This window comes from Elaeis guineensis, chromosome 11 (assembly GCF_000442705.2).
Source record: "Elaeis guineensis isolate ETL-2024a chromosome 11, EG11, whole genome shotgun sequence".
Lineage (NCBI taxonomy): Eukaryota > Viridiplantae > Streptophyta > Magnoliopsida > Arecales > Arecaceae > Elaeis > Elaeis guineensis.
The window spans coordinates 6,300,766-6,322,478 of NC_026003.2; the positions used below are offsets into that span (position 1 = coordinate 6,300,766).

Genomic DNA, 21,713 nt, shown 5'->3' on the forward strand with positions numbered 1-21,713 from the left:
CGGACGGCATTTATCTATCATTTAGCCTTCTTACATTGACCAGAATAGGATATACCTTGACCTCAAACATCTCAAGGAAATACCTATCATAATAGCCGGTCATGATATTGAGATTCAATTTTATTAGGGAGAATGAGAAAGAAAAAGAAAAAAATCATTTGGCCAACTTAACTCTCTTTCAAAAAAAAAAAAAAAGAAAATTTGCAAGTATAGTTCTAAATTCAATTTTCTTTCATTTACTGAATAATAAGTGTCCTTTTCAAAATTTAGACAGTTTTCCTTTTCCAACTGGAAGATACTTTTAACTTTTCTAAAAATAGTCACGACTGGTAGAAATAATCATTTTAAAAAAAAAAATCCTCCCGAAGCTAGGCATTGGCTTCTATATTGACTTTATTTACAGTCACTTCATCAATTTCTTCCAGATTCTGATTTTTGCTCAATTAAATTTTTTCTCAAAAAGAAAATTTTTTACTTTGATGAGCCTATTTGGAGACTAAAATATTGTTGTAGGTCCCGATCACTATGTATATTGATCTCTTTAAGGGACAATACAGCATCATATATATCTAAAAGTCATCTAAATTCAATAACAAAAAACATCTTAATTAGATGTCATATGGGAAGCTATAGTCTCAACGAAAATTTACTATGCTATTCGATTTCCAATGTGATAGATTTTTTTTTCTTTCGGACCTTATGCAGATCTAGTCACCAAGTAGTCCATAGTAGGTTTGATGGTCCTCCTAATCAGATATGTTGATGAATAACATTAATAGTTTCAATCAATTCCTCACAAAAAAAAAAAACATATCTCTTTATAGTTGTATCGGAGATCGAGATATAATCCCTTCTGCAAGACCAAAGAAAGTTTTAGCAAACATTCGAAGGCTGTCTAGTTATATATCCCATTCTCATAAGTTTATTTTAAGAGTCAGATTTTGCATTTTATGTCAACTCCTGGAAGGAGTTAATAATTCAAAATCACTGATGGATTATCCAACTCAGGATCCAAACTGTTGAACATGATTTATATGATAAAAAAATATTTAGAAACTAAAATTTACGTAGTTGTTGGTCTTTAATCTAATCACTAAAAGTGCCAAGATAAACTATTTTAAGAGTATATATTGTGCTTTACTATGATCTAATTATCAAAATCTAATGAATTTAAATTGACTGATATGTTAAAATGCAGATCATAATTTGTAAAGTGGATTTTTATCATATATTCTATTATATATTTTACTATATTAGTGCAACTGATGCTGTTCATTTTCATACCGACTTGATATATAGATTAGAAATAGCTAAAACATCTAAATTTTCATTTATAAAAATCTTTTATAGTTTAGACCATGTTTAACAATTTGGATCTCCAATTTGACCAACCTGCAATTGATTTTAAAATTATTAATTTGTTCTCAAGGAGTGAAGATAAAATGGGTAGCCTATGCTCATTGCTAGACATTGCAAGAATATATCATGACTGAATGATGGTTATTGTGCAATGATGCTTTTCAACTAGGTCAGCCAGCTCTTGTTGATTGTTAAGAACCAATGGGAGAGAAAAGTGGCCACCAAAAACATACTTATGTGCAGGGGTCTTGCCGTCAAAGATACTTCATCTGTCAATCATGTTATCCATCCAAATAATCCAAAAGGGACCGGTCAGCTTCTGAATCACCAAGTGGAAACCCTAGAATTCATAGCAGAACTCTTTGAAGATCCATTTATCACTTCTTGGAAACAATTTGAGAATTTTAAAAGATTGGAGGTGAAATGAGACAACAATATTAGCATTTATTGCCCTTTGTTCAGTCAATTGTGACCATTACTTTGATATAAAAAAGAATGCTTAGTTTGAAATATTCTGACCAAGTTTGTAGACAAAGTATTAATATACCCAAAAAAACATCAGTCATGAGAAACTAATCAAACACCACTTCGGTGGGTTAATTTTTTAAGTCATTTCACCACAAATTGGCTTGACCAGGTAGTATATATATTACCAGTGTCTCTGCCAGCCATGTTACTTTGGGAACAGCTCAGAGTTGCATCCTCTATTTGAGAATTGAGGAGGTTCCAATTTAAGCTCGATAGGTGTTCTATTAAGTGCTGGACTTTGATAATTCTCCAGTCACGTCTTCGAGAAAAGTGCTTGCTTTTTAAACCTTCATTGATGATATTGAGAAATATATGCTACAACTAAATGAGGAAACATCAAACATTTGAGGTGACACCAATAATTCCGGCACAAATAATGAATAGAAGAAAAAAAAAAAAATCAAGTGGCTATCTTCTTCTTTTTTTTAATAAAAATAGATATATATATATTATCTTTGAGTAAATACAATCACGGGAATCATGTATAAAATATCCAAAAAATGAGTGACAGCCATGTAAATAGAAGTTCATAAAATAGTTTCAGTATATTGGCAATGCATACCACCATCCAATCTATTATATTATTTATCTTTCTATAGATATATATCATCTCAAAAAAATGAAAGTTTATAGCAAACATTTCATCTCTAGCCAATTGTTTGTAGCAACAACCCTTCCATTAATTAGGGTAGCATGTCATGCTCAAAGTAGGTAAGATTAAAATATGTTCACGAATACCGTAGAAATTGATCACCTGCATGAGCCCACCTATATCCTCTATGATTTTAATTCTATTTCTACACTGCAAACATAGCAAATGAGAAGTCATATCACTTGTTTCACCTAAAAAATTAATAATTAATTCATAATTTTATGAACAAATAAACTTGCATCATTAGAGCTGCTATCCATGATCATTAAATTAAATCCCAGTGTGGCAGCTTAGCTCAAAGAGATGAGGTGGATAGTGAAAGCTACCAAATATAGAAATAAATAAATCCAATAAGTAAATTATATTCCTGGTGATAATAATAATATACGACCACCATCTTTTTTCTAATGAGAATATCGTAAAGATCTCTCACCTACTCCATCACCCTATGCCTTTCAACCAAATTAAAAAAATATTTTTAAAATTTATATTTATTACACTTGCATCTAATTATTTGTAAGACCTTCATTGTTTCCGGAGAACTATTTATCTAGTATGAAAAAATCAAAATTATCTCTGTACAAATTCATAGTTGGTGAAATTCATTTAGGTAAGATTATTTTAGTTATTTTTTATTTTCTTTAATGTAGTATCGATCCTAATTAAGATTGATAGGTTGACTAACATTCTATTATATTATATATTAAATATTAGATAAAATAGATTAAGTATAAGTTTTTCAAGTTATAAGATGTAAATGTGTTTTACCTAGAAGTTTTTTTTTTTTTTCAGGGATTTCTCCCCTTTGGTTTTTGTTTGTCTTTTTGAACCTTTACGAGCATAGCACAGGTTTTAACCCCCTCACCCGCCCCACCGTTGCCTGCTTCTTGTTTTCTTTAATGGCCGCTCGGGCTACACGAACGAAGTCGGCACGCCACGTGTCTCGATCTCGCGCGTCCAATCCTTCTATGTATACCATTCTCCGTGGGCGCCCCTTCCCGTGTGGCGTTTGCAAGAACCGAGAGCGAGAGAGGATGGATAGGGTTTCTGATCTTATTCTTCTAGCGTTTCCCCGGCCGCAAGCTTCCTCTTTGCCCCTCTCTCTCTCTCTCTTTCTTCTTCTTCTTCGTCTTATCTGTTCGTCGATAGAATGATTCCTAGGGTCTTGCTGTTATGGTCGCTGCCGTCTCTGATTCGCTTGGTGCAGGTCGGGACCGGGCTCGATTTTTGCCCGCCGGCGAGCTGGATCCCGCCTTGCATCAACTGAATCCGAGCCGGAACGCGACGCTCGGCTCCTTAGGTGCACCCCGCACCGGATCATGTGATTTCTCTGCTTAAAGGTTAGATCTTTGTGTTTTGTCCGTCTCCCTAGGATCCACCTCCCCCATTTCGATCTGATTTTTATCCGTCTGATTTCTTTAATTATCTGTTAAAGTTGGTGTCTTTATGCTTAAATATTTGATTTTATGGAATTGATGGATTGGATGAACTGTACTGTATTTCTTGGTATGTCGATTATTGCAAACAGTTAACTTTTTAGGTGCTGGATATGGGATTAAGTTGTGCGGCTAAATTGTTTGAAATAGCTTGCCGGATGGTGGATCATAAAACCCACCTTGTATGCTTCAGATCTTTGTTTTTCTCCTCGTGAGATTTACTCGGCTTGGGGCTCATTGGATTGGTTCCTCTATTCCTTGGCTTCCGATTCATAATTTTTCCTGAGTGGTCCGCGAAAGTTGGTGTCTTTTATCTGTTGATCTGGGGTTTTTATTAAATTGATGGTCTTGTGAACTGGTTTTTGCTTGTTAATCCCAAAAATTTGAACTTTGGGAATCAGGTGGATACGGATTTCATGTTTTTAAACTAATTGATTATAGAACCGATTGAAACAACTTCATACATTCATCAGTTCAAAGGTCAGGTGTTTGTTTTCTCTTGGGATGGTTTTCCTCTGCGTCACTCGTGGTTCCTTTCTTGATTTGTTATGTGAGTTTTACCTTGTTGATCTGTGCAAGATGATAATGTTTATTGCTTGGATTTTGGTTTTTTATTGAATTGATCAGTTGAGGACTGGTTTTGGTTTTTTTTCGCATAACGAGTTGGCTCTTCCAATACTTGAATAGCTAAGGCTACTTGAATTGCTAATTATGTTATTCCATCAATTAGATGGCCGAGAGCTAGGATTTAACTAAGGAACCAACGCAGGCATTTATATTATTGTTAATACGGATATCTGTTCTAGTTGTCTGTGTTAATCTATTCAGGTCAAATAGCATGTGCCTTCCGTTAATTATTTTTAATGTCCTTTTATGGTTAATTAGTTTGATGTGTAAGAGTTCTCATAGAAGACTCTACCGAAATATATATAGAGAGAGAGAGGTCTTATAGAAGAGATGGGGCTCACTGATTTTGGTAACTTTCAAGATGGCAAGCTGTCTTCAGTTGGCTCCCTTTTTGCTTGATCTTCTTTATACATATTTGATCTTATTTGCTTCCTTCAAATAACAAATGCATAATCTGAAGAAAATAGAATTTACAAAGATCTCCTCCCTTGAAGGCTCTGGAAATGATTGCAGAAGCAAAGAAAAGTTTTGCTGAATGCCTTGAATAATGGGAGAGTAAGAAGCATTAGACTGGAGAGCTGAGCTTCCAGCATGCATTGTGGGTAGCTTTCTCTGTTGCTTTTTGTTGTTATATCAAAACAAATTTGGATGCGAATGCTGTTGGTGCATCCTTAAGTCTGCTTGTTCCTCCAGAGACTGAAATGTTATAAAGAGTGTTGAACTTAAACGATCTTCCCCCTCAATCTTAGGCCACAAAGGATACAGATTGGAATCTTAAATAATATCATAAATTCTTTTCATCTGCCAAACCTCATAATGTATGCTTTAGCCTGATATTGCTTTTTAGTCAAGTTGCATGAAGCAAGCAGCATTTCTTTAATTGTTCTTTGAATGCAAGTTGCAGGGCACGATGAGATGATATTATAATTGCAATGTTTATGATCAAGTTATACTGCAAGCTCTGAAGAAAATGTTTCAAGAAATGCATGATTGTAGCTAGCAGAGCAAAAATGGCTAGGTTTTCTTCCTCTTCTCTTCAAATTCTATTATCATGAATGCTTACACCTTCCTTATTTGTTAGATTCCATGGATGAATAGCATTTTCCTTTTTGCTGTACTCTAGACCTGAGCTACTTGCTTTTTTTGCCCTACCACTTTGGCATTGGCTGGTCAGTTGCTATGGTTATCTAAGCCTCATCATGGGTCTCATGTCAAAGTAATAGGATCCAAAAATATTCTCCCCACTTTGCCTATGCCCTTTTTCTTCAGTGTGGCCCCATGCCTAAAAGTTATAGGATCGTGAATGCTGGCTCTGATGCCTTCATCCATAGTCCTGTTCCCCTGTATACTAATTCCAGAAATTAGTAAAAGCATTCACCATCCTTTCTTAAATCTCACAGGTAAGAAGCAAATAAAATTACATGTTTAAATCTGGGGTAGGGTTGTATCTTTTGTGCGAAAGAAGGATTCACCTCACTTTGCAGGAAAGGGTTGGAGTGCTTTTAGATCTGTGTGAGGTGCGATCTAGTGGTTGACATCGCAAAAGAAGATCAATCATTCTTTCATGCAAAAGATACAACCCAAACCCTTGAAGTCTCACAGCCAAGAAACAAATAACATTACATGTTTCATGCAAAAGATACAACCCAAACCCTTGAAGTCTCACAGCTAAGAAACAAATAACATTACATGTTTGTCATTCTATGAACCACCAGGCTCTCTCCTCCTGCAGGGTCCCATGGCATCTCCTTGTGGAGCTCTTATGAGTCCACTATCTTCAACTCTGGAAATTCCCCTTTCCTTCCTTATTATGCCACAAGCCTCTGTTGCATGTGGACTGTTCTTTTAAATTAGCCAGCCCATAGTCTGTTCATTATATTTTTACTGTTTCATACTGTAATTTGCCCTCATGTATAAACCTGTTGCCCCTTGTATTAGTTTTTGGGGGTACAGATACCTATTCCTTTAGTAGCAGTATATGATAATCTGCAAGGCATATTCTCTCTCTCTCTCTCTCTTTTTGTTGGGTGCTGTTTCTTTATATTAAATTCAATGGCTATGGAATTTTGCACTAACATGTCTAGTGATTTGGGAGATGTTGAAATGCATATTGTTTTACTTGAAATTCAATGTTCTTTCATGCTTTTATGACAAATACAAATTTCGGATTCCAATAGATCAGAAGCTTATAATGCAGTCGCATGCTATGCTGCATGCAAGGTAAAACAGCCTAAGAGTTCAAAGGTTGCCACCTTATCATGATATAGGCATTTCTAAATGCAAGTTTTATCTGGCTTGTTGGTAATAATTCTATATTTGAAAACTTTGAAATCACCACAAATAAGGAATTCATCAGATCGTGTTTGATCAAATAATGAAACATTGTGAATGGATTATTTGGTTTTGGAAGGAGGTATAATCAAAAATACAAGGTTGGTTAGAGTGTATGGTCGATATGTTATCTTGATAAATACTTACAGACTTTACATCGAATATAGTAATTAAATTTCTAGCTCAAGTGGCCACCTAAGATATCATCGTGCTTAACATCTTTGGATGGATTTGTTTAGTACTTTTATTATCTTGAAATTGCAATACTTAGGGTCTGCTCCGAACTTATCTTAAAGTATGATAGTTTACAAATCTGATGGCTCGTATCTCTCCATGGGGCGTTTTCTTGAAACAGGGATGGGTATGTTTAGTGGATCGCACATGGTAGATGTACGGATATGTCTTTGTAACTGAGTGCAGGTTAAACTTAATTGTTAGTCCTGAGGGCTTGGCAATGGCTTCATGTCCATACCAATTGTCGATTAACAACAGGATATAAACATAAGCTGCTGATATACTTGAAATACCGAATCTCAGAAAATTTCGTTTGCGTTCAAATGCAGTTAAGAATTTTTCTCTTACATGACTTTTATTTTTTTAAAAGAAGAAGAAGAAGAAGAAGAAACAGTAGAACACATGTTAAAAATGCCCGGGTTATGTTTTGATGTTAAAAGTGCTCCTGGTTTTCCTCATGTAACAAAGTTGAGATGCTTCAAAAATAGGTTTATTCATTTGACTGAAATGGCTTAGTTTTTTTGCTTTAATGCTTTGCTCAAACACTAGATATGCTCCCTACCGTCCAAGGTACACAGTTTGATCAGTGTGAAGCAAAAGGTAAGCAGTATTCAATTAACGTCTCATCGATCTTATCGATATTTTTCATTAATCTACGAAATAAAGTTAAACTTGCTTAACTAGTTTTGGCATATGTTTTATCAGATAAATAAGATGCTTCCTTTTATTTCATTATGGATGGCTAAGTACACCTATCAAGCCTTTTGCTAAATGTCCCATGACACTAGCTTTTCCCAAAAGAAAAGAGGCGCATATATCGGCGCTTTGATTCTGCACAATATTGCAGAGTCAGGGAGCACATTGCAACCAGTATACAAATTCTAGAGCCTAAAAAAAAAAAAAAAAAAAAGACACAACGCACCCATCCCCCCTACCAAGCATCTGTGGCAATGGAGGCTATAGCAAGACAACAAATTCTAGGTAGATTCTTTAGGTGTCGTTTTTTTTTATAAATAAATATTATAAAAAAATTGATCAAATTTTTTATTGATCAATTTATCTATTTTTTTGAATAAATTATTTTATTATAAATAATATTTATTTATAAAATAAAAAAAATTATTCATTCTGATTAAATTATTTTTTCATCAATCAGTAAAGTAGATATTTCATTCGGTATCTAAAATATTTATTTTTATTTTTGATGTCTTCATCGTTTAATGTTTAATAATTTAATCAATTCTGAAAAGTATAAAAGATATCATGAGAAATATGGATAAATTTTATTTAAAAAAAATAATAATATAAAAAAATATAGATAATAAATTGTGTAGTTATTTTTTATATATAAAAAAATATAGATAAATTATTTTTTTATTTAAATATTATTTGAAAAATATTTATTTTTTAAATAATTTTTTTATCAGTAAAAAAATGGGTCTTCATGGGCAAAGTAATATGGGCAGCATCAATGGTTACAACACTAAAGATCCTTCAACACTAAAGATCCTTCGATGGATAAAATGTGTGATCACAGGAATAGGGAGAAAAGGTTAACCTTAAAGTTAAACCCTGACAATCAGCTAATGCTCCTCCTAGATTGGCGCGTGCAAGTCTTCAAAAGCATTCCGTTAGTTAACTTATGGGTTAACCCCTCGCATGCATCTTAGCATATACCAGCAAAGCTGACTGAACAAAAATAAACATTTTAACGGATGGTTCAGAAAAATAATATTTACTTTAATTTCCTAAGAATTAGATGAAAAAGAATAATCTAACGAGAATATTGTTTTCATAAACAGGATTCTTTTGCAATCTGAGGAGAACCTATTATGCTGATTGGTAAGTCTTTGTGAAGTGTCAAGACTTGTACCATCAGCTAAATTGTAAGTCCTACTCAAGGCGCATTACTATCCTGAAGCTCAACAAGGCAAGAGAAAACTATGCATACCTATACATTTATTTAACCCATCATAATGCAGTACTTGGGATGAATAAATCTGCAAGCTTTTTAACATTATGCGCCCTACTCAAGGATTATCCAGGACTGGCACATCTAGAATATCAGTCAGACATGGAAGTCTCTATTCACATATTTTGTGCACATTTTACCGATCAATGGGCTTTGTTACAACTATGATGAGAAATTTGTTCTGAGTCACTGTTGCAGAACAGAGCAATTATTTTTAATAAAGGATGATCAGATGTATATATGAGGAACTGGAAGAACATCAAGAGAATAGAATGTCTCAAGTACCTTCATCACCAAATATTCTATACATGCCACTGTTGGTGGGCTATCCTCTAGAACAAAGCTGATGATGGGGTTGATCAGCCAATCAAAAATTTGATTCTGGGAGCATCCACAATTTAATTGATCTTGTCTTAGCAAAGACGATGCAACTTAGATTGAGATACTGGTGGCTACAGGAGAAAATACAATGATAATGGGTAAATACCCCAATTCCTCCTGTCCTTTCTTATACATCTAGGTTCCAGTATTCTGGTTTGTTTTGTTAAAATGGTTGTTTATTTTTTTCCCATGATGTATAGGAACTTTAGTTTATTTGAGAATTTTTAATTTTTGATCTGAACTATGAATTCAAGCAGCTGGTGCATTTTTCTTGTTATGCTGATTCTTCTAGTCATGCTTTAAGCTGCCTCTGTATTGATCATAAGATAAGATGTTGGACCATCTGGCTTAAGACAAGTAATGCTTTCCCTTTGTCATTTCTTTGTGATCCCAGAAAGTAACAAGTGGTAGTTGAAACTAGTAGACAGTTTTAGTTCTAATTGGATTCCTTTCCATGTGTCTTAAAAGCCCTTGAATTTTCTTCACATTAAGAGGATTGAAACTTCACCCTGAATGCCAAAATTATGTGGTTGGATGGTACAATGATTGTAAAGACTGTTATAATCAGATAAATTCCTTGGTTATGGGGACCAAAATAACATCTACCATGAGGGGATATGCACGTAGAACAACTGCTTACAGAAAAGAAGTATTTGCCAAGCAATTTTTTCACATAGATCTCAGGCTTGCTTTCTACACCCCTATCGTTAAGGGTTCCCATCTTACCATCATAGCCTCGAGCCATCCCTGTACGTTTCTGTTTTATTATTCTCTCTCTTTGCATTTTGTTCTGCATGCCTTTGTATGTGCTTCTTATAGGAAATCAGGAACTAGTTTAAAGCGAAGCATCCAAAGCTGAAGCACAAACCCACAACTTTGATACCTTGTTAGTCACACAGATCAGGCTCTCCCCATTTCGTCGTTGGAGTAGTAGTTGTTGTGGGCCTCCACCCCGGCCTTGATTGCTCTGATCCTTGGTTATAGTTCAGTTGAGATGAGCAAGCGCCGAATACGGCCGATCTAATGAAATCCAAGAAGTATGGTTTCAGTTCAATAGGTCGTCTCAATTTGACTAGTGCGACCGTGCATATTTTCCATAAACGGCCAATGCCCCGACGTATGTGACTCTTATTCGTCCTCTGCAAATAGATGGAAAGGGGATCCCTGATAAGTTTTCAAGAGCCATAAGAAGCTCCACCGGTTCTCTCTCTTTCTCACTGTTCTTCAATTTTCTACTAATTTGAGTATCAGAGGATCTCCATTAGAATACCTCCGATCATGGATCTTTTGCAGGTTCAGTTTCAGTAATTAGAACAAATCTCCTTCGGTACCTCATATCCAACGGAGGATCCTTCCACAGCGTCTTGGTCCAAGGACTCTTTCACCTCGTTTCCTTCCTGAAAGATCAAGTCCAACCTGATCGACATGGAATTTGACAGCAGCAACCATAGTAGTTGCCGAGAAATCCTCCACTATATGAGATTCTATAAGAAATCGAGCACCATAAATTCACATTGCTAGTTACAACATTGGCATGAACCATGGAGAAGTCCATGACTGGAACTAAATTAAGAAAAACGATGCATGTATCCAAGATAGACAAGCAAACAAGAACATGGATGGGTGCAATCCGGCAACCGGCAGGAGGATGCTGTTGCTACTCTTGGTCCCATGCAAACCAATGTGTTTCTCAGAGTGCAGACATAATGTGGGGTGAGGTGGTTCTTTCCATGTTCTCCTCTGCGGCAGGCTCCTTCATCAGCCCCTCGATCTCGGCCACAAACCTCTCCATGGCCGGAGCAGGCAGGCAAATGGGAACCACGATCCCATCCTCCCCCTTGGCGTTCTTGAAAGGGATGTAGAAGCTGGCCACCCCTGGGATGGCCCCCACCCCTCCCTTGGCTGGCCCACCGTACACCGCCTTCCCCCACCCGAAGTCCACGTCTCCGAACCCGGCCTTGGTCACGTCCGACACCAAATACGACCGCACCACCGTGAAGTGCGGACGCCCTCTCAGCACCATCAGGTCCGCCGTCGACTTCACGTACTCCTCGTTCACCTCGCCTTTCGCCTTCTTCACCCGCTCCAGCGCGTACCCCAGCGGATTCCCGCACAGTTTCCCCGCCGCGGACACCGCCACGGGAAGCGCGAACGCGTTCCCGTAGTAGCCCTTCGGGATCTGGCTCGCGTGCTTGCCGCGGGCGTTCACGATGCAGATTATGCGGACCTCCTCTTCGGGATCGGGGGAGAGAGCCACGGTGCGGCACTTCCAGAGGCACGCCGTGAGGACCTCGAAGGTGGAGCTCCTGTGGAGATGAGGGGGGACGCGTTCCCGGAGGGCAGCTATCTCGGCGGGGCCGAAGAAGAACGATCTGTGAGCCATGTCGTCCAACGGGATGATCGTGCCCTTGGTGTCCGGGACCTCGTCGTACTCGCGGTGGGCAAAGGTGGGCTGCGGTGGGAAACGTGCATCCAGGATCTCACGTTTCCAGACGGGGGAAACGGTGGGGGCAGGCAGGCCGCGGGCGAACTCGGCCACCGTGTTCATGAACTGGACCAGACCCTGCGCATCGGACATGGTGTGGTTGAGCCGGATGGCAAAGATGAACCCACCGCACTGCAACCGAGTCACCTGCAAAAAAAAAAATAATGAATTGCAACCTTGTTAGGGATCCGATAGTCTTGATCATGTGAGAAGATATCTTTAATCATGTGTGATGGAGTTAAGAAATTTATTACGGCCTAAGATATTCTAACTCTTTTATTTACTTAAAAAAATAAATATAGAATCTATTATTTATTTTACTATATCTTTCATCCATTTTTTGTATCAAAAATATAGTAATATGGCATGACATTTATTTTTTTATATTGGGTTATCTCCAATTAAACGGGTCCTAAGATATTTTATAACCCAAAGACCATAGAGCAAGGGTAAGAATAATTTGCTTTCTGCACCAAAAAATTGTGATATGATAAGAGAATATATAATTTATTGGTCCTACGTACGATGTGCAGCGACGATGAAAGCTGCCACCTGCCAGACTCACGATCATTCATGTGTGGTTGTAGATTCTGTGCCTCACGCGAAACGTTTTCCACGCTTATGCAAAGTAGCTTGGTTTTTGGCAGAGAGTTATTCCATTCAGATCTGTGCGCCCATCAATAGGGAAATTACATCCTGAACTGTGCACCATGTGATGGTTGCGACCCCTATGTGTATCATGCACTCCTATCGGATTGCCATCTTGTTCTTCCTATTTTGGTTTATTCATACCACTGCTGTGATGCATGTAGTGTAAAATATATTTTTTTAAAAAAAATTAATTTTTTTATCATATATTAAATATATTATCAAAAAATAAAGATATATCTCTGATGACATCATATCAATCGACAATTATCAATCAAGATGGATATTATGTACCATATATTTTATCGGTTGTACATCATATTTTGTTGGTAACTATCCATCTCTACAATCCGATGATACGATGACCATCTAAAAGTCACACAGATCCTATACTATACATCACACTATGCGATGCACGACGCGTTCCGTCCACCGTACGATAGACAGCCGCACACAACAGACGTGTATCCATATGTGATTATCCATCGCATGATGAACGATGTGTTATGCACTGCATCATGCGGTGCACAGCAGAGAAGCCAAACGTATTTAAAAATATATAACTCCTGCAGTATGCATCCTCAACGATGCAGGAATACATGCACAGGGAATTCCAAAGGTTTTCTTGGAACAATTTAGCCAAATCAAGCAACTTAACAGAATTTTCCTTGCAACTCTTCTGGACTTTTAATCTATATTTTCACTTTAGTTTAAATTATTGGTAATCTACAACTCTTTTGCTATTACTGTTAAGAATATATATAGCAGAGCTAATCACCTGTAACCTTTTTCTGTCACCAAAAAAAAAATAAATGAGGAATCATTTGTAGAATAATTACCTGAATCAACAAGAGGGGGGAGTTAAGCACCTCTCCGGAGCCCTCAACGTTGTAGAGGAGCTCCTCGAGGCACGGGAACGGCGGCTGCAGAGCATCGCCAAACTGCTCGAGACGGACGTCGGCATCCGCCTCGATGAATAGCACCCCCTCGCCGGTGCACTCCACCACGAGCTTCCGGCGGGCCCCCTCCCTGAGCCGGCCGGCGAAGGGGTAGTAGTGGACGAGGGTCTTGGCGAGGGCCTCGCGGATGACCCTCGCAGGGTCTCGCCCTGCCATGGAGGGATCGTTGCGGTAGAATTGGATCACTGGGATTTGGAAGCGGAGGCCTTCTTGGTCGTCGATGTCGGAGAGCCGCTTGAACTCGTGTGGGGTCGGCTCCGCCGGAGCAACGAGCACGGGCTCGTGCCGGCGAACCTTGAAGGTTAGCGACGACGCCATTACTACCGGAGTCCAAGAAGGAGGGAGGGAATTACAGTAGAAAGGGAAGGAAGGAGGCGGAGAGGACTTGAGCTCTGCGTGGGTGGCGAGCTCAGAGATGGAGGAGCTTCAATTTATAGATGGGTGACCGAGTGGAAGGTGGTTGGGTGTAGTGGTTTACTAATTCGTTGTTGGATGCTCATTGTAAATGTTTGGTCAAGGTCTCTGGTGTTCACATCATTGTAAAAATAAAATAATTACGATAACTTGAGTTTGTATTTTTCTTCGATAATGTATCTAATCTATTTTGCTCAAAACAAGAAAAATATTCTAACAATTGAGGGAGGCAAACCCAATCTTAACCTTGTGGGAGGCTAATGTACATGTAGGGAAGCAGCCCTTCGTTGGGGCCTTAAAAATAGAATCAATTGATTTGTCACGACTATACATGAGATTCAGATTATATTTTTTGCATAAAAGAATGATTGATCTTATTTTACAATATCGGCCATTGGATTGCACTTCGTACTGAATGTTGAAGTACTATGAATACTCTTTTATTCGTCCATTTGTATAGGGCTTGAAGTAATCATAATGCAATCCAACGGTTGATTCATGCATGGTAAGGTGAATCTTTTTTTTTTTCACACAAAAGAAACGACCCTTGTCGCCATACATAATGCAAGTCGAACATAATGTAGATATAAGATGGATCAAATGACTCTATTGATTCTGTGGTGCCTCATTTCTGCTGGATATATGTTGGATTGTTTGGCCATGTTGGTCTCTCTTCCCACATTTATTTTGAAGTTAACAAAAGTGAACTACAATGTCATGCCAGTGACTTCTTCCCAGCTTTTCAAAAAATAAGAAGAACACCTTGAAGATTCCAAGCAAAAAAAATATGCGAGGTGTAGGACACTTGGGAGGCACATGTGAAAAAGAAATAGATCATTCAAATGGCCAGTGTGGATGCCATTTCAGCAAGCTGGCCCAATCCATAATTGGACCATCGACCAGGACCAGTCTCAGCCACAATAAATGTCGAAAGAGCTTCCTATTCGCTCGCCAAACAAGGTCGTCCACGAGATTAAGAGTGGCCGGAGAAAACTGAGCCACTCATCTTTTATTCTCAAATTCTAGTACATTGGACCATAACCTAGCAGATATTTTAATTAATTTTGCTGCATAGTAACCCTAGATGATACCTAATTTAAAAGGTTTTAGGTTAGGAGTGAAAGTGGTTTGGATCTGGATCTATTTTTGTATCCGAATCAATTTAGATATAGATATAAATTTGAAGATTAAACTAATATCCGTATCCGTATCCATATTCGTCAGAGAAAAATGAACATGGATATAGATAGACAACTATCCAATCCATATCCGAATATCTAAATTTATATATAATCCTATATAATTTTATATAATATTTATTAAATTTTAATAAAAATATATAATCATGTAAACATATTATTAACTTGATTTATCATTTATTTAGTAATATCTTTGATTCTGTAATTATGTAAGTTATACTTCTTGTTGTATCCATATTTTTAGTATCTGAATTGTATCCATATCTGTTTAAAATAAATATGCATACGAATTTTTGCATTCGAATAATATCCATATCCGTATTTGTATTCGTCAGACAAAATAAATATGAATATGGATATGCTGGTATCTGATCTGTATCTAGTTTAGTTTCAGTCCTAATTTAGGTTGCAAAATACTATTCTTCTTGTGCTACGTGACAAGCCAACTCTGGAGAGAATTTAGGTAACAGATTAGGACTCCTTGGCATTTTTCATCCAGCAAACAGCTCTAAAAGGACATGTCAAATATAATTTGGATCTGGTCTAATACATACAAAAATGATTAGGGCTCTAGTTACACAAAAAATTCCTCAAACCTACACCGGTGCTAAATCTCCATGTATTGCACCCATTCTTTTAATAAGTCACACTGATCCACTGTACCACCCATAAGAGAAATTTGTTGTATGACTGCCTGGATGCCCCCTAGCATCATTCATTTCATGTAACCTCTCTAACTTGCTCCAATTGCCAAATTAGAACACTATATGGCTACTCACATGAACATCGTGCCTGAGGAAGATGATCGTCTGCTGATTGGTATGCCAATATGGGTAATGGATTATCGTCCCATGATCCGATCAATCATAAAGACCTTCTGTCACGATATTACATGTGCAAAATTAAACGGATATAGATTTTAACTATTGAAATTATTATAAAATTAGTATAGCTAGTAAGTAGAAATCCTATAGTCAAGCATCCAATTAACCCGCACTTCAACATAAAACCATGTGGGTTACATTTAAATGGTTCAAATTGAGGCTCCAACTTCTTCTTTTTTTTTTTTTTTTCTTCCTTCTTTTTCTCTTTTTTTTCCTTTCTTCTTTTTTTCTTTTTCTTTCTTTTTCTTTTCATTTTTTTTTTCTCCCTTCTTCTTCCTTCGATTAGAGAGAACAGGGGATCATGGATCCTCTGTCTTCTTCTTCCCCTGACTCTAGGATTTCTGTCTAGAGTAGATGATTGGAGTTGTGGCCCACGGTGGCGCAGCCGTGGCAACATCCAACCACATGTAACATATTTTTATTTTTATTTTTATTTTTTTAAATTGAGTGTGAACTTAAGTAGCATACATGGTCTTGCATGGGATGTAACCTATATTTTGGTTTTCATAGTTTAAAACAGGTGCAGAGACAAGGATGTTTCTAGCCAATTTCAGGCAAGGCAAGATGCGCATGGTGCCATGACTTGGAGGAATAGCAGGTGAGCAGTCAAGAATGTGATTGTAAATACCTTCGTGAATTAAATGGTACCAAGAACCATGCTTCCTTCTGGTTGGCTGAACTTGAATCAGTTGTGACCCATGTGGTATGGTAATACGTGGTCCCCGCTTTAGAATTCAAGTTTGCTTCTTTCCAATGAATCTAACATTCAGAGCAAAACGTGTTCCACACAACCTTGGATTTTTTGAATTAAGACCACCACGCCATATGTTTGTGTTCCATGAAATTTCCAGCAGAGAACCCCAACCACCTCTCATTGGAAAATTATTGTGCTTTCTTTTTTCCGTGTCTCTCATCACAACCGTCTGATTGGATCTCAATCCAACCTATATTTGTATCACAACCGTCAAATTATATTTTTCTATTTCTTTATAATTTTTTCAAAATTATAATCAAAAATACAAGGTTGGTTAGAGCGTATGGTCGATATGTTATCTTGATAAATACTTACAGACTTTACATCGAATATAGTAATTAAATTTCTAGCTCAAGTGGCCACCTAAGATATCATCGTGCTTAACATCTTTGGATGGATTTGTTTAGTACTTTTATTATCTTGAAATTGCAATACTTAGGGTCTGCTCCGAACTTATCTTAAAGTATGATAGTTTACAAATCTGATGGCTCGTATCTCTCCATGGGGCGTTTTCTTGAAACAGGGATGGGTATGTTTAGTGGATCGCACATGGTAGATGTACGGATATGTCTTTGTAACTGAGTGCAGGTTAAACTTAATTGTTAGTCCTGAGGGCTTGGCAATGGCTTCATGTCCATACCAATTGTCGATTAACAACAGGATATAAACATAAGCTGCTGATATACTTGAAATACCGAATCTCAGAAAATTTCGTTTGCGTTCAAATGCAGTTAAAAATTTTTCTCTTACATGACTTTTATTTTTTTAAAAGAAGAAGAAGAAGAAGAAGAAACAGTAGAACACATGTTAAAAATGCCCGGGTTATATTTTGATGTTAAAAGTGCTCCTGGTTTTCCTCATGTAACAAAGTTGAGATGCTTCAAAAATAGGTTTATTCATTTGACTGAAATGGCTTAGTTTTTTTGCTTTAATGCTTTGCTCAAACACTAGATATGCTCCCTACCGTCCAAGGTACACAGTTTGATCAGTGTGAAGCAAAAGGTAAGCAGTATTCAATTAACGTCTCATCGGTCTTATCGATATTTTTCATTAATCTACGAAATAAAGTTAAACTTGCTTAACTAGTTTTGGCATATGTTTTATCAGATAAATAAGATGCTTCCTTTTATTTCATTATGGATGTCTAAGTACACCTATCAAGCCTTTTGCTAAAATGTCCCATGACACTAGCTTTTCCCAAAAGAAAAGAGGCGCATATATCGGCGCTTTGATTCTGCACAATATTGCAGAGTCAGGGAGCACATTGCAACCGGTAAACAAATTCTAGAGCCTAAAAAAAAAAAAAAAAGACACAACGCACCCACCCCCCCTCCTAAGCATCTGTGGCAATGGAGGCTATAGCAAGATAACAAATTCTAGTTAGATTTTTTAGGAGTCATTTTTTTTTATAAATAAATATTATAAAAAAATTGATCAAATTTTTTATTGATCAATTTATTTATTTTTTTGAATAAATTATTTTATTATAAATAATATTTATTTATAAAATTAAAAAAATTTATGTATTCTGATTAAATTATTTTTTATCAATCAGTAAAATAGATATTTTATGCTGTATCTAAAATATTCATTCTTATTTTCAATGTCTTCATCATTCAATGCTTAATAACTCAGTCAATTCAATGTCCACCGCCGGTCGCCGGCGGTCCTCCGCCACCTCGATTCTCATGCCGACTTCAAAAGCTCGTATCTCCTCCATCCGAGCTCCGTTTCAGGTGATCTTGGTCTCGTTGGACTCCATTTTTCGCCGCGAACCTCACTGTGGGCTCAATGTGGGCTGAATCTCGAGGCATCAAATCCTAACAATCTCCACCTCGACTCGATATTCGGCCTCCTCCAAACTCCGAGAGCTTCTGGATCTCCTCGCCCCCATGCCCTGGGGCAATCGCCTGCTGATCATGGATGGGCATACATGGGAGTTGAGCAAGGCTGCTCGATCCCATCTCCATCGTACGCTATGCTCCTCCTGACCTGAGACCTGTTCGGGGCATCGTCCTGCGGCAATAGGAATCTCACCTTGCAACGTCGCCTCTCGTCCTCCCGAGTCTCCTGTCTCGTGCCCGATCCACCTCCTGGAGCTCCACCTCACTCTGGGCTCCTCCTAGCTCCCGAAGCTCCATCTTGCACTGGGCTCCCTGCTAGGTAATAATGTCCTCTGCTCCCTTTCTTCCCCTCCAGCACAATCCTATCGCCGCGTAGCACCCTCAGGATTTCTTCACCAGCTACCGTCCTGTAGCCTCTCGAATCCAGTCTGCTAAGTGAGATAAGATTCCGTCCGAAATCGGGTATGTATCGGACCTCCCCCAATCTCCTCACTGCACCGTCATGTGTCCTCCAGCTGATCGTCCCAATGCCTCTGATCGCACAGCTCGATCCATCCGGCAGATATATAGTGCCCTCACTGTTCTCCAGGGAGTCAAACTGCTCCTCTCTGCAACACACATGATAGGGGCATGCAGAATCTAATCTCCACTGCTGGGAAGTAGTAGATACCTCGTCAGATATCTCCAAGACATCTCCATCTGAATCGCTGCCGGCCGTCGCTACAGTAGCCACCGTCCGATTTTTCAGTTGAGGGCAATCTCTGGCTAGATGCCCCAACTCCTCACACCGGTAACACCTGGTTTTGCTCAAGTCCCTCCTGGACTTAGACCGCTCTCGTTGCGATCTCCTGTCGCTCCGTCTACTGCCTCCTGCTCCTCCAGAAGCCACCAAAGCTGAGCTACCGCCACCTGAGCTCGAAGCTGGGTTCTCCCTCCTGAGAACCTCATTCTGGAGTATCGCCGCGGTGACCTCGTCCATCTTGATAGTGCTCTTCCCCACTAGAAGAGCAGTCACCAAGGACTCGTACGAAAGGAGAAGCGACGCCAGCAAAACCAGCGTCCTGGTCTTCTCCTCAACATTCTCACTAATGCTGAAGAGGTCGGTGAGGATCTTCTGGAAGTGGCTCAAATGCTCCTGCACGCTCTGTCCCTCAGTCATCCGTAGTTGGTAAAACTGCCTCCAGAGGAAAAGAGTGTTGGTGAGAGACTTCGCCATGTACAACTCCTCGAGCTTCGACCACAGCACCGTCGGAGAAGTCTCGCTCAGCACATGGATCACCACCTCATCCGCCAGGTATATGCGGATGGTACTCACCGCCTGCATCTGTAGCCGTTTCCAATCCTGCATCTCCATGGTGGTCGGCTTCTCATCGCATAAGAGAGCATCGATCAACCCCTGTTGGATGAGCACGTCCTTCACCCTTGCCTACCACAAAGAGAAATTGCTCTTACCATCGAACTTGTTGATCTCCATCATGATTGTTCCTGTTTTCTCTATCTTCAGTCTTGCTCACCACCACTGCAATCTGCATCCTTGTACCGTCTTGCTCTGATACCACTTGTTGGGTGGATGTCTGGCCAGGACACCAACTTCCAAGATCTTTTCAGTACCACGTGATGCAGCAGGAAGAAAGAAGAAACAAAACAAAAAGAAAACAATCAAAATACGTGGATCAGCCACAAAAGGGCTCGCCTCCACGGGGCATGCAAACTTCACTATGAAAAAGAAATTTTACAAGAGGAGACCTCACCCTCAACCCTTGTTCACCCAATTCTCTCTCATCTGAAGTTCCCCTCACAAAAGCTCTCTTTTTCTCTTGGAGACCCCCTGAACCCCTGAAGAGTCTGGCGACCGCTGTCCAGGAGCCCTGCTCCTTCTCTCACAGCAACGCTTCCGCCTCTCTCTCTTCTCGGGTTCGTACGTCACTGTACGGCGAGAAACCCGAACTACTTACCTCTCTGTTTCATGCACAGGGCTTTTATAGACCTTAATCACGACTTAGATCATGATTAGGACTCCTTAATCAATCCAAATCACGTCCCAGACCGTCCGATCAAGACCGGGAGCCACCCATGCCGTCGGATCGCGCTCTGATCTATGGAATAGTGCCGTGGACCGTGAGAAAAGTATGGAAAACGCCCACGCGGTCCACAGGCCCCGTCGTGGACCGCTCGATCCACGGTGGACCGGGGCAAAGGGTCGCGGGCCTGGGTCGCGCGTCTCGCGCAGGCCTGGGTCGCGCGTCCCACGCGCCGCCGCCTGTGGCCGCACCGCTGCCGCCCACCGCCGGTCGCCGGCGGTCCTCCACCGCCTCGATTCTTGTGCCGACTTCAAAAGCTCGTATCTCCTCCATCCGAGCTCTGTTTCAGGTGATCTTGGTCTCGTTGGACTCCATTTTTCGCTGCGAACCTCGCTGTGGGCTCAATGTGGGCTGAATCTTGAAGCATCAAATCCTAACATTTTATTTAAAAAAATAATAATATAAAAAAATATAGATAATAAATCATGAAGTTATTTTTTTATATATAAAAAATATAAATAAATTATTTTTTTATTTAAATATTGTTTGAAAAATATTTACTTCTCAAATAATTTTTTTATCAGTAAAAAAATGGGTCTTCATGGACAAAGTAATATGGGCAGCATCAATGGGTACAACACTAAAGATCCTTCAACACTAAAGATCCTTCAATGGATAAAATGTGTGATCACAAGATGTTATAGCCCAAATCTCAAGCCCATCTAGCAAGACCCAAGCCCAAAAAAAAAAAAACAAAGGGAGAATAGGGGAACCGGGAAGAAGACTCTCGGTAGGAGTCTTCTTCTCCGATCAAATCTCGAAGATCAGAGTCCTAGGACTACCAGGAGTCCTAAAGCTCTCTATAAAAGGACCTTCCCCTTCTTTAGAAACCGATCATCGGCCCTCTTCCCCTCTCTTTCTCCCTGATTTTTCGATTTGGAACCGCAGACACCCGTTTTGTTCTCGCCGTGAATTGCTCACCGAC

General features: G+C 39.1%; 1 protein-coding gene and 1 long non-coding RNA gene across 3 annotated transcripts; one reads left to right on the forward strand and one right to left on the reverse strand.

Annotated features, from left to right (window-relative positions):
• The first annotated feature begins 3,456 nt into the window (after positions 1 to 3,456).
• On the forward strand, positions 3,457 to 6,611 carry LOC140852504 (uncharacterized). Of its 2 annotated transcripts, none has more exons than XR_012135381.1 (2): positions 3,457 to 3,879; positions 5,097 to 6,611. It is a non-coding gene; the product is annotated as an uncharacterized lncRNA (long non-coding RNA). The 2 variants fall into 2 exon arrangements; XR_012135382.1 differs by having other exon boundaries at positions 5,507 to 6,611.
• A 4,340-nt stretch (positions 6,612 to 10,951) lies between these two features.
• On the reverse strand, positions 10,952 to 14,073 carry LOC140852503 (benzyl alcohol O-benzoyltransferase-like). The gene is made up of 2 exons (XM_073245779.1): positions 13,493 to 14,073; positions 10,952 to 12,152 (listed from the first exon to the last, which is right to left on the reverse strand). Exons 1-2 carry the CDS (start codon positions 13,928 to 13,930, stop codon positions 11,211 to 11,213), a joined length of 1,380 nt encoding a protein of 459 aa, XP_073101880.1. The 5' UTR covers positions 13,931 to 14,073; the 3' UTR covers positions 10,952 to 11,210.
• Between the last annotated feature and the right edge of the window lie 7,640 nt (positions 14,074 to 21,713).